The 15,862-nt window shown below is 33.7% G+C and overlaps 2 protein-coding genes across 3 annotated transcripts in view; one reads left to right on the forward strand and one right to left on the reverse strand.

Moving 5' to 3' along the window:
* Positions 1 to 2,518, forward strand: part of LOC107553048 (bicaudal D-related protein 1-like) — a 38,796-nt gene extending 36,278 nt beyond the window's left edge. For both annotated transcript variants that reach the window (XM_016235129.1, XM_016235131.1), the window contains one exon: positions 1,954 to 2,518. In XM_016235129.1, the coding sequence (XP_016090615.1) occupies positions 1,954 to 2,121 (168 nt within the window). In that variant the 3' untranslated portion in view covers positions 2,122 to 2,518. The remainder of the gene's footprint in view (positions 1 to 1,953) is intronic.
* An 8,440-nt stretch (positions 2,519 to 10,958) lies between these two features.
* Positions 10,959 to 15,862, reverse strand: part of LOC107553026 (ras-related protein Rab-35-like) — a 15,416-nt gene continuing 10,512 nt past the window's right edge. Inside the window, exons 4-6 of the mRNA XM_016235103.1 lie at positions 12,877 to 13,001; positions 12,424 to 12,548; positions 10,959 to 12,040 (exon numbers count right to left, since the gene is read on the reverse strand). Of these exons, the coding sequence (XP_016090589.1) occupies positions 11,918 to 12,040; positions 12,424 to 12,548; positions 12,877 to 13,001 (373 nt within the window). The 3' untranslated portion in view covers positions 10,959 to 11,917. The remainder of the gene's footprint in view (positions 12,041 to 12,423; positions 12,549 to 12,876; positions 13,002 to 15,862) is intronic.

Here is a 15,862-nt window from a genome sequence, read left to right on the forward strand (position 1 = left end):
TATATATATATATATATATATACAGTATATATTAATAAGTACAGGTCAGAATAAGTATATTATTTCATTTTTACATAAATAAATCTGTTACTCTGAATGACGATGGAACATTATTTCATGCATATTTCGATTTTTTTTTTTTCCACAAAAGTTATTTGCAAAAGTTATAAACATTAAAGTAGACACTTTCCTTGCATTTAATATGCTTTCTATGTATATAAAATACTTTTGTAAATTAAATTTTATGTGAACATCAAAATGGGACGTCTCATCTTTGACCCGCATACAACTCTATAAACGAATCTTTAAATGCGCTTGTGATAAAATTGTGGCTCCATCTCTTAAAAGAAGTCCTTCAAATTGTCCTGATAAAAATGGTTGTCTCAACTTTTGTACATGACAACCTTTCTAAAATATTATCACTGCTAAACGAACACCAGTTAATGTTCATATTATAAAGATCACAGCAATAATCATATAATGATAGATTTGAAAAATGATCCCTGATGGAGAAATGCAGCACATACTGATGTGGCATGGGTTGTTGAACTCTTTGTTGAGTGTATGAACGTGTGTCGTCTGTTCCTCTCAGTTCAGTATTAAATCCGAGATGAACTCTACCTCTGTCGCTCTTTCTCACCCGCGTCCCGTGAATGTGTGTTTAACTCTTAGCTTGCCTTCTCTCTCTCCCGCCTGCAGTTTGCCTCCTCAGGGCTGTTCACTGTGTGGCTCTTGTGGTTTCTGATCTAGTGGCCTTTCTCAGCTTCCATACAGACCCCTTCTCCCCTATGATAACTCCCTCCTGCCTTAGAGGTGAGCTCGGGTTCACCGTCCAACCCGTATCCATGGTCACGAGGTCACGAGGTCATCGTTCATGTCATCGTGCTGTGGCTCTTCAGGGCATTTTCATACTAGAACAAACATTAAGACGATTAGAAGCTTTTGCTTTTGTGAAAAGAGACCAGCAGTGTGTTGTTTTAGTATTATTTTTTATAGTTTTATAGTATTTATTAATATTTAAAATTAGCTTTTACTTTTTATTTTCAATTTTAATTTTAGTTTAGGTATTTTTATGTGCTTCTGTCACTTTTATTAGCTTTTAAAAATATATTTCTATTTAGCTTTAATTTATTTTTATTCTAGATTAAGTTTTGGTAATATTTTTGGTGTATTCTGAATGATAATGTGAAAAGAACAGTATTATTTTTAATTTTTATTTACTTTTTATTAATATTTTTGAATTTGCTTTTATTTTTATACTTTCAATTTTAGATTAGGTTTCAGTAAATTCAGAAATGTTTTTCTTAGTTCTATATATATATATATATATATATATATATAAATATTTCTGTTTAGCTTTATTTTTATTCCAGTTTTAGTTATGTTTTTGGGGTCTTCTCTTGAATGTGAAAATAGGCTGATGTTGAGAAGGAAAGTTTTTTATTATTATTATTATTATTTTATTTATTTGTTTATTTTATTATTATATTACTTTTATAGTATTTATTAATAGATTGAATTAGCTTTTATTTTTGTTATTTTAGGTTTTGTTATGTGCTTTTGTCAGTTTTTATTTTTATTTTAATTTTAATTTGAGTTCTAATAATGTTAGTACTTCAACTTCATATTTCAGATAGTTGCCAAGGCAGCATTTCTAATTTTTGTTTAAGACATTTAGGTTTACGTTTTTTTATTCATGTAATATTTAGATTTTATTTCATTTCAGATTGATTTCAATGACCAAAACTGATTTTTAACAGTTTTAGTTTTGTTAATATAACAACACTGGAAGTGAATCGAGTTCTGGTTCAGACCAAACAATGTAAAACAAGTGTGAAAACAGCTTTCATGTCGCAGGACTCACGTTCATCCATTCTCACTCACCTCTGTCTGTCTGTCGATGGCTCTTTTCTGTCTTCAGATGAAGCCCTGATGTCTGTTTCTCTCCCTCAGGATGATATGCACAGAGTTATCGATCAACAACTGATGGATAAACACCAGGAGGAGTGGAAGGATCCTCCGTACTCCTTCAGCGGGTCACGAGGAGGAGCTCCATCCAGACGAGCGCATCGCCTCTCGGACGGAGACAAGCGCCTCTTTTCATTCTTCAAGAAGAACTGAGATTATCTGAAGACATGGAGGAAGAGAGTGTGAGAACAGACGTGAGAGAAGGGTACAACAAACGACAGAAAGAAAGTCAAAATCACCAGATCAGTGGTTCTCAACTGGTTTTGCTCATCAAAAGACAGCATTATTTATTGTACAAAATTAACAAAAATATCTTTAAAATCAAACACTGAAATGCATTAATTGGTTACATTGATGCGCTCACAAAAATATTTAGATCTAAATTTAGATTTATGTGTTTGAATTGCACATAAAATTTCCATCCATTTGGATTACACAGTATTAGCATAAAAAACTTAATGTGATGCAAATTTGTCAGTCAGACGTAAATGAAACCGGTCAGATTTCAGTAATAGTACTAATGAACTGAATGCATTTTAAATACACAATAACCAGGTTTATATATGTCTCATTAATTAATCAAAAAATTAGTACAATTTAACTAATTGAATATTTTCTTGTTCCACAGCTAGCCATATTTTAACTATTTTCATTCATTTTAACTGAATTGTTTTCACAATAAACAGATTTGTGCTGATTCTAAGCAATTTGAATAAACACATTTTAAAAATTATTTTAATAAAATATATATTTTTTTTTAATCTGATCTTTAATTTTCCTCTTTCTCTGTTTCCTTTATGCAAGACTGACAAATATGCACTAAATCAAGTTCATTAGTTTGTTTTTGTTAAAACTCCAATTGGAGTAAATCCATTTAAATGTATAAACCTGGTTACTGTGTTTTTAAAACACATTCAGTTTATTAATACTATTACAGAAATCTTACCTGTTTCTTATCGGCTTCATTTGTGTTTGACTGACAAATATGCATTGCATTTATTACATTATTGCATTAAGGTTATTAATTTATGTTAAAACTGTGTAATCCAAACAGATTGAAATTTTATGCAATTAATGCAAATACATAAATCTTAGGCATAAATATTTTGGTAACACCAAGTCTTTATATATAATGCATTATTAAAGTAGTTTGAATGCATTAATTATGCCTTGCAATGCACCTTATAATGCATTGCATGATCTCATGAATAATTGTAACCACAGTTACAGTATAATACATTATCATACTTCTCTATTCATTGTTACACCTTCAGAGAGTAAAATGCATTAAAATATGACAAACCTTCAAATATCACAATGCATTTTAACTTTGCTTGCAATTATTTTTGAAAAGATAGAATGTATTACAACGTACATTATGAATACCTTTATAATGCATTATACATAAAGGTTAAAATTTGAAAAAGTGTTACCGTTTTTTTTTTTTTTTAAATAATGCATCAATGGTTTTATGCTCTCAGCACCCAATAATTGACTGTAAAACCACTTATTTTTGGGTCACGAGCCACTGGTTGAGAACCACGGCACTGACAAACCGAGTTCTCTGATGGCTTTGAGCCATTTTGCACTTTATCTGTACCCACAATCCTCCCTCAGAAAGCTTTAGGAGTGGAACACAAATCTTGAGACACGGTCGTCGTCCGATAGGGTGAAGCCATGTGTCAGGGTCTGTTCAACAGGGTTCCCAGAACCCTGGGTTCTCCAGTCCTATCAGAAGTCTGTTTCCCCTGCGAGTGCCTCGAAAAGCTTCTCCTCACCTCACTGCCAGAGATTCACGGAGGCACATCCGCTCACCGACCAATCACGGCATTCGCTAGAGACTCAACTCAGGATGAACTGGACTTCAGACGGTTCAGGACAAAGGTTTCAGCATCACGATGTAGTTTCAGGCCCAGGCAGAATCTGTGGACGTCTTTTGCATTTTATGTGTGCTGATTTATGAGAGTAATATGAGAGTACTGCAGTATTATTGAAAATATGAAGGGCGTAGCACGACGTGAATGTCATAAATCGGCCTAAATTTTCGGACACAGATTGGGTGTGGGCCTGATTATAGATAATGTTTGAACGCTGCAACATTAAAATCAAAAACAGCTACAGACGTTCTGCTCTTTGGTTCATTCACAGAGGCATTTTAGATTAAAAAACAACTTTTTAACAACCACATGAATATTATATAAAATTAACTTTCAGCAGCTGCTTAGAATCAAAAACTTATAAAAGCACGCAACATATACAAATAATAATGCAACAAGAAATTGTTAGCGTAAATGCGTTGTGGCTGGTTTATCAAATGTACCTGCTTGTTTTTTAGCACATTTCTGGAGAAAATGTTCTCAGGACTGCTTGATAACAAACTTCAGACCGTGTGCGTCACAGTTTGACGCCAATGAACCAAAGAGCAGAAGTGTTGAGTTGGAACTTGTAGACTGCGTCTGAAAAACTATACACACATACAAGCAGTATAAATCAGAGAGAAACACCAAACTAAAGACACCATTAGATGATACTCACCGTTAGAAAATCTCAATCCTCTGAGATGCACTGAAACTGCGGCTGTGTTCAGAATGAAATACTAGTGTTCTGCCTACTGCGCAGTATACACACACACTGTTTTTTAAAAGACAAATAATGTGCCACTGTATGCAGAATGTAACATACACTCTAAAAAATGCTGGGTTAAAAAGGGACAAACCCAGCTATTGGGTTGTTTTGAACCCAACCGCTGGGTCAAAACACCCAATAGCTGTGTCAAAACAACCCAACCGCTGGGTCAAAACAACCCAACCGCTGGGTCAAAACAACCCAACCGCTGGGTCAAAACAACCCAACCGCTGGGTCAAAACAACCCAACCGCTGGGTCAAAACAACCCAATCGCTGGGTCAAAACAACCCAACCGCTGGGTCAAAACAACCCAATAGCTGGGTCAAAACAACCCAATAGCTGGGTCAAAACAACCCAATAGCTGGTTCAAAACAACCCAATAGCTGGGTCAAAACACCCAATAGCTGTGTCAAAACAACCCAATAGCTGAGTTTGTCCTTTTTTAACCCAGCATTTTTTTAGTGTAGTAGCCACCAAAAATTCAAATTGAATTTTTTTTAAATTCATTAAAAAAAAAAAAAAAAAGATTGTCAAACATATGTCACTACACTGAGAAAAGTCTGTAAAAATAAGGTACTGTGTTAATAGGCCAGAATTTTCCCTGTTGATTTACCCATATCTTGAATTATACATTGCATTGTGTTGTACTTCAGGGTTAAAGAAAATGTCTGTGAACTTAACAGATAACGTCCTGGCAGAACATCACCAGTACCTTTTCCCACTTTTTTACAGATTTTTTTTCTTACGGTGTAGAAATGTTAAATAGTTGATATTACTTCTGTTTCATTTGTCGCACAGTAAATGGAAGGTCAAGTCAAGTGCATTGTAGGACAACATATTCAATACAGAGTGCTGTATATCTTTGGTAACTGAAATAGCTCATGCATACAAAAAATACTGCAGGCATAATATGACTACATTCTCAGAAAAAAAGGTACAAAATCGTTACTGGGGCACTACAGTAAGAGACAAAAGCTAAAAGGTACATCTAAAGGTAAAGGTACATCTTTGTACCTTTATTTACCCCTAAATAGTACCTTTTGAAAGGGTACCCCAAGTGACAGTTCTTTACCTTATTTCTGAGAGTGTAGTATGCTAGTATGTTATTCTGAACGCAGCCCGGGTCATTTCTAGGGTGTACTTCCTCCAGTCTATGAGAATGAAGGGAGCACTTGTGTCCTGATCGTGAGCTGTAATTGGGTGTGTTTTCTGTCTTGTGTTCGGTGTGTGTGTGTGTTTTTTTTGGGTTCAATCAGTGAAAGTCGGGCAGATTTTGAGCAAAGCTATGCAGCGGTCTTCTTTCTCGCAAAGGTGTTTTTTGGCTCGGAGAAACCCAAAGAGTGATTTTTTTTATACGTACAAAGACACAAACAGGTTTGGAATTTAAAAAAAAAAAGGAATAAATATATTTGTAAATGTATAACTTTTGAATGATAAATCAACTTTTTTAGAACAATCTCCATGTAAGCGCTTGTCTGTCGTGTGGTCTGGTTTGTAAAGTGTTTCCGGAGGATTCACTGGAATCGCTGTCTGATTAGAACTGAATGTAAACCATCTGAAAACTCTCCATCCAGACCCAATACATCACAGTGAGGATTGATCCGATCCGGTCTGTAGGAGAGGTACTACAGGTCAACGAGGATAAAAGTTTCATTTGAACAAAGTCATATACAGTGTTTGGTAAGTTACCCTAAAAAGTAATTCATTACTAGTTACAAATGACATCTAAGCAGTGTAATTAGATTACTGTACTAATTACTCTCTCTAAAAAGTATTGCATTACTCATTACTTTCTAAATCCCATGTCAGCCTCGGCCAGCTGAACAATACAAGGATACACTGTAAAAAAAAATCTGTGACATTTACGGTAAAATACCGGCAGCTGTGGTTGCCAGAACTTCATCGTAAAAAATATGGTAGCAACATTTTAGGTTTTACAGATTTAACTTAAATTTACAAAATACCGTATTTCATTAACTGATGTAATGTTAATAAACCATCATATTGAAGTGTTAATATCTGTTTTGAACCATTGTAATGCACTGATAACCACCAAAGACTGGTGGTGATGAGAAAGTCACATGATGAACCAAAGCTCATCACAAACAGCTTTTCTACGAGCTGACGAGGGCAATACTTCTATATAGAAGGTGCACAATGTCATTCACACTAACACTAAACCCCATCATGGTGACATACGTGATACTGAAATAATGCAATAAACATTAATTTAACAACATTAGGTGTAAGATTAAACCCTAATGTACACATCTAATAAGAAAAAACGAAGAAACGTTATTTCAACAACAAAAAAAAAAAAATATGAAGTGTCATGCAAGGAATTCTGGGAGTGTCAATTTACGGTTTTTCACTGTAAATTATACAATGACTTTTTCTATTACATTTATTCACCGTATATAGTATGGAAACTTACTGTTAACCAGTTAACAGGTTTTTACTGTAGCATTTTTACAGTCTTTTACTGTTATAATCACAATCATTTTTTACAGTGTAGACATGAAACTGCTCCTTTAATTCTTTCAAATAAATAATACAAAACTGCATAAATTATGCTTGAACTGACCAAAGAATTTAAAGGGAGAAGGTTACATTAAAAACATACATTTTAACATTAGAAGTTAAATTTTGATGTTAAATCCACTATTGTTTTATATAGAATTGTTCTAGAGTCTTAATGCAATTACATCAGAAGTAACTGTAATTACTGGAAAATTAAGAGTAATCCCTTACTTGACTTTTTTTCAAGAGAAAAGTAATTAAACTACAGTAATTAATTACTTAGTAATGCAACTACAGTAATTAATTACTTAGTAATGCATTACACCCAACACTGGTCATATGAATATTCACCATAGTGACCATTTTTAGTATGCAAATACAGAAATTGCACAAATATGCATAATTCAATAGATGTGACTTAAATTGCACATGAAACAACTTTCAATTTTCAGAATATTTGAACAAAATTCATGCATAAAATGTACATTTGTGCATGTAAATATTCTCGTCCCCTTTTAAAAGCTTGTTAAAATGGCTTTTAAAAAAATCCTCTGACATTTAAATATCACTGAAGCAAAATCTCAATGACATTTTACTCCAAATTACATTAAATGCCACTTTAGAAAATTGCATTTGAAAGCTCCAAACTGATGCTGATGTATATGACAAAGGTGATTTAATAAGGATCAGATGTTTATAATTATTTTGGACGTTTTCATTAATGCCTGTAGTGCTTCTCCTGTCTGACGGCGGATGAATGAAACACGCTGTTATATTAGCAGTGGTTTAAATCTTCCAGACAGCAGCCGCGTTTATAGTATTAATCATCTCTCTTCTGTTGTTCTGTATGTAAAAAACATTTCAATGTCATTTCTTTAGATTCTTTTCTTGCGTTTTACTCACTGTTCTGTAAGCGTCTCATCACATTGTCTTTGTACTGCTCAACTTTTGCCATTTAAACAGTTTTTGCAAGTCTCTCGTCTGTCTTAAATCTGTGCGAGCTGCTGTTGTGAATGCATTTTTTCCTACGGTCATCCACCATTTCTACAAATCCTCTCTGTAAATGTCACCAGTCGCTCAAACGAACACTACTAGTTCCTGTATCACTAGGTCTTCATGCATGTGAGTGGATGTGCACACCTTTCTATGTACGGTACATTTCATTCATAAGACAAAAACAAGTTGTTTGAATAAGATCAATGGACATTTGATAAATTATTTTAATAGAAATATTGAGTATTAAGCAATTTTATCCGAATCCTGTTGGTCTGATTGTTATATAAACAATTCAAAAAGCTATTTTACATGGAATACAAGGGGGGGGGGGGGCTATCCGAGTAAATAATATTGTATAAAGCAAATATTAATGGTTTTCACCAGCCTCATTCGTGCCAAGTTTCCTTCCTGAAATGCACTTTCTGAAAATTAACATTAAAAACATACATATATCTACTCAAACACTTTATCTTTGCAGTAAATCTTAAAAATGGCTGCTAAAAAACAACTTCATATCAACATGAGCCTCACTACATTTAAAGTAAAAATGATACTTAAGTCATGCCGATTAAATGATCTGTTATTACTTTGAATAAAACAGAGAAAAAGTGCCAAATGGACTTAAAGGTAATTATCACACACAGCTAATATATATCGCATTTTGTAATATTCTTCACTTCCAGACACAGACTGCAGACAAAATTGTATGTATCTGTACATTTGTAAGTAATACCGTGGTAAGTAAGTTCGATCCAGTGTGTTTTTAAAACTATTAAATTCTTGTTTTTCCAACAGATTCCTTTAAAATACCAAGTTATATACAAATGTAGACATAAACATACGTCCATGTTTAAAAAGATGTGGAACGCACTGTGATGCATCAGAATAAAAAAATAGAAACGCAAAAGTTTCTCAATCATCAGTTATTCCAGTAATAACCCTGATGAATCGTCGCAGTCCTGCAATAAACATTGAGAAGAGCAAAGCATGTAAACAAATGTGCAACGTGATGATGCTTAATAAAGACAAGGACAAACATGCTTGTGCCAAATATTAATTCTTAAAATATTTATTAATGATTTAATTCATAAAGGGGAGGTCCACTATACATTTCTTTTCTCCAGTGTATAATATAACCACAGCTGAAAAAAGTGTTTCAACCAGCACAGTTCACATGGACATGTGCGAATATGTCAAACGTGCATGCATACGCACACTTATGATATCACATGACTGGGTTGAATTTGGCTCACAGCACAGCCTGGGCTTGTGGTGTGTTTTGGCTTAATGAATTAATACAAATCATGAAAATATTTCTATTGGTGAATCTCACAAAACCACTCAAAAACTAAATTAAATTTTAGATATTAAAAAAATAATAATAAAAAAATGAAACCCGTTTTAGGTTGCTTAATCTTTTTCTTTGTTTTTATGACTGGGTTGAATTTGGCTCACAGCACAGCCTGGGCTTGTGGTGTGTTTTGGCTTAATGAATTAATACAAATCATGAAAATATTTCTATTGGTGAATCTCACAAAACCACTCAAAAACTAAATTAAATTTTAGATATTAAAAAAATAATTTAAAAAAAATGAAACCCGTTTTAGGTTGCTTAATCTTTTTCTTTGTTTTGCATATTTCAATTTTAAAGCATTTATGTATCATAGTACTATTTATTGTAATTAATGCAGCTCTAAATTCATTGCATTACATTAAAAAAAATATCTGCAAAAAATCTTTACATTAACACTATAATGCAAAAAAAAAAAAAAGAAAAGTTAAAATAACTTTTTCTTTCATAATGACTTCAATTCACATAATTAAAAACACCAAATTCATGTATTTACTTAATCTGCAAAAATTTTAAATTTTTACATTAACATTTTAATGCAAAACAAGAACATAAGCCTAAAAAATTATGTGCCTAAAAATTGGCTTCACGTTTATGGAGGAAAAAAATGTAATGACTTTAATGCAGATGCATTTAAAAAAATCTTTTTAATTCTTTGCAAAAAATGCTACATTTTTACATTACAATTTTAATGCCAAAAAAACAATATTAAGGTGCCTAAAAATCAGCTTCATTTCCTTTATGAAAAATATATTTTTCTTTTAAGGTGAATTGGGACATGGTCATGTTTTTGTGAGATTCACCTCCATAGAGACACCAATGGAAGATCACACAGAGTGATGGCAAAGGTATCTGCCATCTGTCAAATGTGGACCTGCCATAAAGACTGTTCGGTAAAAGTGTCAATAGCATATTCAAGAAATGTAAGATTCTGATTCACCCATTTGGCTTAAACACCACATACAAAAACATATTACATTTCATATTAGCAATACACCCTTTGCAACTGTGCATAAACACGGTGATTATGTTTTTAAACCTTGCCTGTATCAGCGTCTTCCTGGTCCAGATGATTGTGCTTCATTCAACCTCATATGGCACAACAACGTCGCTCTTCCATGAGATGTAAATGATGCAATCTTGTTCTTAACATCAGCTTCATTGAATGCATTCACAAACCCAAAGATGCGACTCCAGCGTCGGAAAATGGCTGATACGGAGGAGAACTGTATGGCAACACTGAAGGAGAGGACTGTTCTGAGATTACGGCAGCATCATCCACGCTCATCCTCTTCATCTTCACGGGAAAAACAAAAGCAGAAAAACACGAGCCAGAAGACATCTGTGAATGTCAAAGAAGCTCTGCTGTCCACATCATGAAGACCCGAAGCCTGAACTAATGCGGTGAATCTCATGAAAGCATGCACATCTAAAGGACAAAAAGAAATCACATTTTCCATGAAGAAATGAAGCCTACTTTAAGACTTGTTTTTTTTTATTGACTTTATTTTCATGATGATTAATGCTAATGCTCTTTTTAATGCACATTACTGAAACACATCCAGATGTTTTAATTCTCATTGCTATAATAGTCATTTTTAATGTACTACAGCAAAAAATATCAAATGATACAAAAATGTCTTTAAACAAGCATCAGTTAAATGAAGTACAACAAATACTATCATGATGTATAATTACTTTACAATTTATAAACATCAAATTTCTTGCATTGGCAATGAGAATTTCGGATGAAATGTGCTTGATCCTAAACATAGGCTTCATATTCTTTATGCAAAAATGTAAGAATTTACATTTTTAAATGTGACCTGGAGATGCTTTTTTTGCGAGGTTCACCCAATGAAACAGGCTTGAGAAAAAAAGAAAAAACCCATGATGGATCACTTAATTGATATTATCTAAAAATGAACTAATAAAAACTCAAAGTTGTTGGCATCTGTCTCCTTTTGAGTCCATGGTGAGTAATTGCATGCTTTCATATAATAAAAAAAAGAGGTAAAGAACGCAAAAAGGGGAAAAAAGGCCCAAATTGTTCTTGCAGACAAAAACAATGGCATTCCACAAAAAAAAGAGAGAAAGATAAGCAAAATAAAGACGTAAATAAAAATCACTCCTGAGATGGTGGATAATAGAGATATATAATCACTGTAGAGTATACAGAGAGTAAGCATACAAGAACCTGCATGGTTTGGTGATCACGTCAGGTTGCTGGTCCTTCAATAAAGAAGGAGGATCTTTTATTAAATATCACAAATTCCACATAAAACTCCTCGACTCTGATAAAATCTGTACATTTTCTTTTAAAAAGTCACTGTGGTTTGTCTAGGTCCAAAAAGGACTGCATTTTTCCGCACTGTGTTTTTGTGAAATCTTAAGTGAGATGATCACAGTCCATCTGCGTGTGCAGATCGCCGTGCAGAGGAACATCTGTCCATCCACTAGCAGCATTTTTTTTTTCGTTTGCTATTCTTGCTGAGTTTAATCACATCGTTCTGCTGCTGCTGTTTGGCCACAGACTCTTTCTTTGCCCGGAGCACCAGCTCTGTGATGCAGTTAAACATCTACACAAAGACCAGAAACACACACGGATATGTTATTGCACCCTCCAAAACTGATTCGAATAAATATTAACACACTTCATACAACATATACAGCTATAAAATCTGATTAGATGAGCCGCGTTTGAAGTCGCTGTAAAATAGATGACACACAGAGACATACATCAGGTCATTACAATTTTGTTTTGACTACTTTCAACTAGGGATGTGCACAAGTGATTGATTATTCAAGTGCTCATTCTGTGAAATATGAAATTAAATATTCTAGAGCAGAGCAAAAGTACATTTTAGAGAGTTTTCCAGACCTGGAAGCTGCACACTAGCGAGTTTTAGGTGTTTCACAGCACAATCCAAATGGTCCTAATACAGAGCCCTGAGGAACTCACCTCCTCCACACTGATGTTCTCTTTTGCGCTCGTCTCAAACAGGCTGATTCCCATCTGCTCAGCAAACTTCTGTGCATCATTCGTCTCCACAACCTTAGAGTTTGGATCGTCATTTTTATTGCCCACTTAAGTGAGAAAATGATAGAGATGTAACAGAAATTAATACAGAAGTCACGATTGAATTGACTTAATAAAGTCTACTAATTCATGTACTAAAGTGTTCATATCATGGAAATAATATCACAACCATGGGCTCATTAACATATGACTATCCACAGTGTGAATTACACCACATTTCATATGCAAAGATATTAGCCAATCAAAACAGTGGTCGTTTACAAATAGAACTGGACTTAAAAATACATAAAAAAAAAACAAGATATACATACAAAAATAATATAATATTTAAATAAAATAAAATGTACCATGTAGAGCATTTACTGGAGAACTCACCTAATATTTGACAGACGTCATCGCAGTTCTGGTTTATTTCATGCAGCCATCGCTTGACATTGACAAAGGATTCAGCACTGGTGACATCATACACTACTATGACCCCATGGGTTCCTCTGTAATACCTGAGCATGGAAATAAAGAGTTTTAAAGAGTTCAGCTTTAAATTAACAAGAATTTCTCTCAGCAATCAACAGTGGACAGAGGAATAGCCCTGTGACTAGGGTTGTGCCGATACGACGATAGTATCATGTATCGTCTGTGGCTGATGCCTTTGACGATATCAAGATGATTATTATTATTAGGCTAGTATTATTATCGAATTAATTTTAGGGCATATTTGTCACATCATATTTCTTTACGCATTTTTACAGTGTTGCACGCTATAACCAATCACACACGATTCTGTTGAACTCATGAATGCAATGGCCAATCAGAGACGCTCAGATGAGTCATTGTTGCGCTGCCCTGTGACTAGGGTTGTGCCAATAGACTATAGTATCGTGTATCGTCTGTGGCTGATGCCTTTGACGATATCAAGACAATTATTATTATTAGGCTAGTATTATTATCTAATTAATTTTAGGGCATATTTGTCACATCATATTTCTTTACGCATTTTTACAGTGTTGCACGCTATAACCAATCACACACGATTCTGTTGAACTCATGAATGCAATGGCCAATCAGAGACGCTCAGATGAGTCATTGTTGCGCTCGCTGACTGAATTCTGCTCTCTTGCGAATTCTCTCAACATAAACAAAGTGCAGATGTACGTGCGATGTAAGTATAAGAGATAGCTTCACCGATTAAATTGGGAGTGTTTTTTAAAGTTCATTAACTTATGCTAAATTGAAGTCAGTGATGATGTTCTTTGATAATGTAAATGTTCTTTGCTCGTTTTCTGTAACTGCTGTTTAAATATAGTTGAGGAAATGTAAGCATTATAATTAGTAACTTACAATGTTTTTATTTAAATTGTGATCATGTTCAATACAAATTCAGTCATATTAAAAATATTTTATGATATGACATCCATATGCTACTTGGTTAAAAAGATATAATGTGTAGTTGATAGATTACACTAACATTTGGCTGCTTTTAACCTTACCCTGGAGTTGGTTCACTCTACAGCTATGAAACTAAGCAAGTAAATAATTAAATAAATTAGCACGATGATTTCGTGTGTCGGCGATCTCACAGGCTGATGATAGGACGATAGGACTATGGAGCATATCGCCCAAAACTACCTCTGTCTTTAAAAGCACAGGCCGTCTTCTATCTCCAAACACAGACACAAATTAATTTTAGGGCATATTTGTCACATCATATTTCTTTACGCATTTTTACAGTGTTGCACGCTATAACCAATCACACACGATTCTGTTGAACTCATGAATGCAATGGCCAATCAGAGACGCTCAGATGAGTCATTGTTGCGCTCGCTGACTGAATTCTGCTCTCTTGCGAATTCTCTCAACATAAACAAAGTGCAGATGTACGTGCGATGTAAGTATAAGATTCATTAACTTATGCTAAATTGAAGTCAGTGATGATGTTCTTTGATAATGTAAATGTTCTTTGCTCGTTTTCTGTAACTGCTGTTTAAATATAGTTGAGGAAATGTAAGCATTATAATTAGTAACTTACAATGTTTTTATTTAAATTGTGATCATGTTCAATACAAATTCAGTCATATTAAAAATATTTTATGATATGACATCCATATGCTACTTGGTTAAAAAGGTATAATGTGTAGTTGATAGATTACACTAACATTTGGCTGCTTTTAACCTTACCCTGGAGTTGGTTCACTCTACAGCTATGAAACTAAGCAAGTAAATAATTAAATAAATTAGCACGATGATTTCGTGTGTCGGCGATCTCACAGGCTGATGATAGGACGATAGGACTATGGAGCATATCGCCCAAAACTACCTCTGTCTTTAAAAGCACAGGCCGTCTTCTATCTCCAAACACAGACACAAAGACATTCACACACAAAGAGCTCTTTGAGAGGCCTGGAGTGACCAAACCCTTCTGTCATTGACCGAGCCTGTCACAGTTCTGCAACAGATCAAAACCTCACATAAACATACTTACGCACACTAACGAGACACTAATGAAGCGGCGCACATTCCCTTCTTGTTAGCTACGTAATGACCATCTGGCTTCAGGTCATCGCACACGTAACCATGCCACATTAACACTGGTCCAAAACTTACAAAAAAGTGTCTTTGCAATTTTACAGGCATAAATGTAGTTTGAGCTCTTGAATACTTTAATGTAAGCCATAATGTTGAGGGTTTTTGCAGGTTTTATGAAGTAAATGTAAGACTTAAGACCAAGTAAAGAAAATGTAAGGAATAAATTGAATGTAACAATAGTTTCATGTCAATATGGTCTCTAAACGTAAATGTCGTGTATTATCAATGCTTCAAAGAAAAAAAAAATTGCCTTGAAAAGCTCTCCTTCCAACCACTAGAATACGGAAATAGCTTTTACTGCATCTTCAGATCACACTGCAAAAGTTTGTATTTTTTGCCTTGTTCTCCTGTGAAAATGCCTAAAGTTTCCTAAGTCAAGATACATTTACTTAAGAAGCAAAATAACAAATTAAGTCTTGTTTATGAGAAATCTATGAAAATCAAGTGATTAAAATAAAAGAAAATTGTCAATGGGCTCAAAAAAACCCAACTTAATTTAGTGTTATATATATATATATAAAAATTTTTTTTTATATATATATATATATGATACATTTACTTAAGAAGCAAAATAACAAATTAAGTCTTGTTTATGAGAAATCTATGAAAATCAAGTGATTAAAATAAAAGAAAATTGTCAATGGGCTCAAAAAAACCCAACTTAATTTAGTGTTATATATATATATATATATAAAAAAAAATTTTTTTTATATATATATATATATATATATATATATATATACATACATACATATACATATACATATACACACACACA

The sequence above is a fragment of the Sinocyclocheilus grahami genome, unplaced genomic scaffold, assembly GCF_001515645.1.
Source record: "Sinocyclocheilus grahami isolate Dianchi unplaced genomic scaffold, SAMN03320097.WGS_v1.1 scaffold463.1, whole genome shotgun sequence".
Lineage (NCBI taxonomy): Eukaryota > Metazoa > Chordata > Actinopteri > Cypriniformes > Cyprinidae > Sinocyclocheilus > Sinocyclocheilus grahami.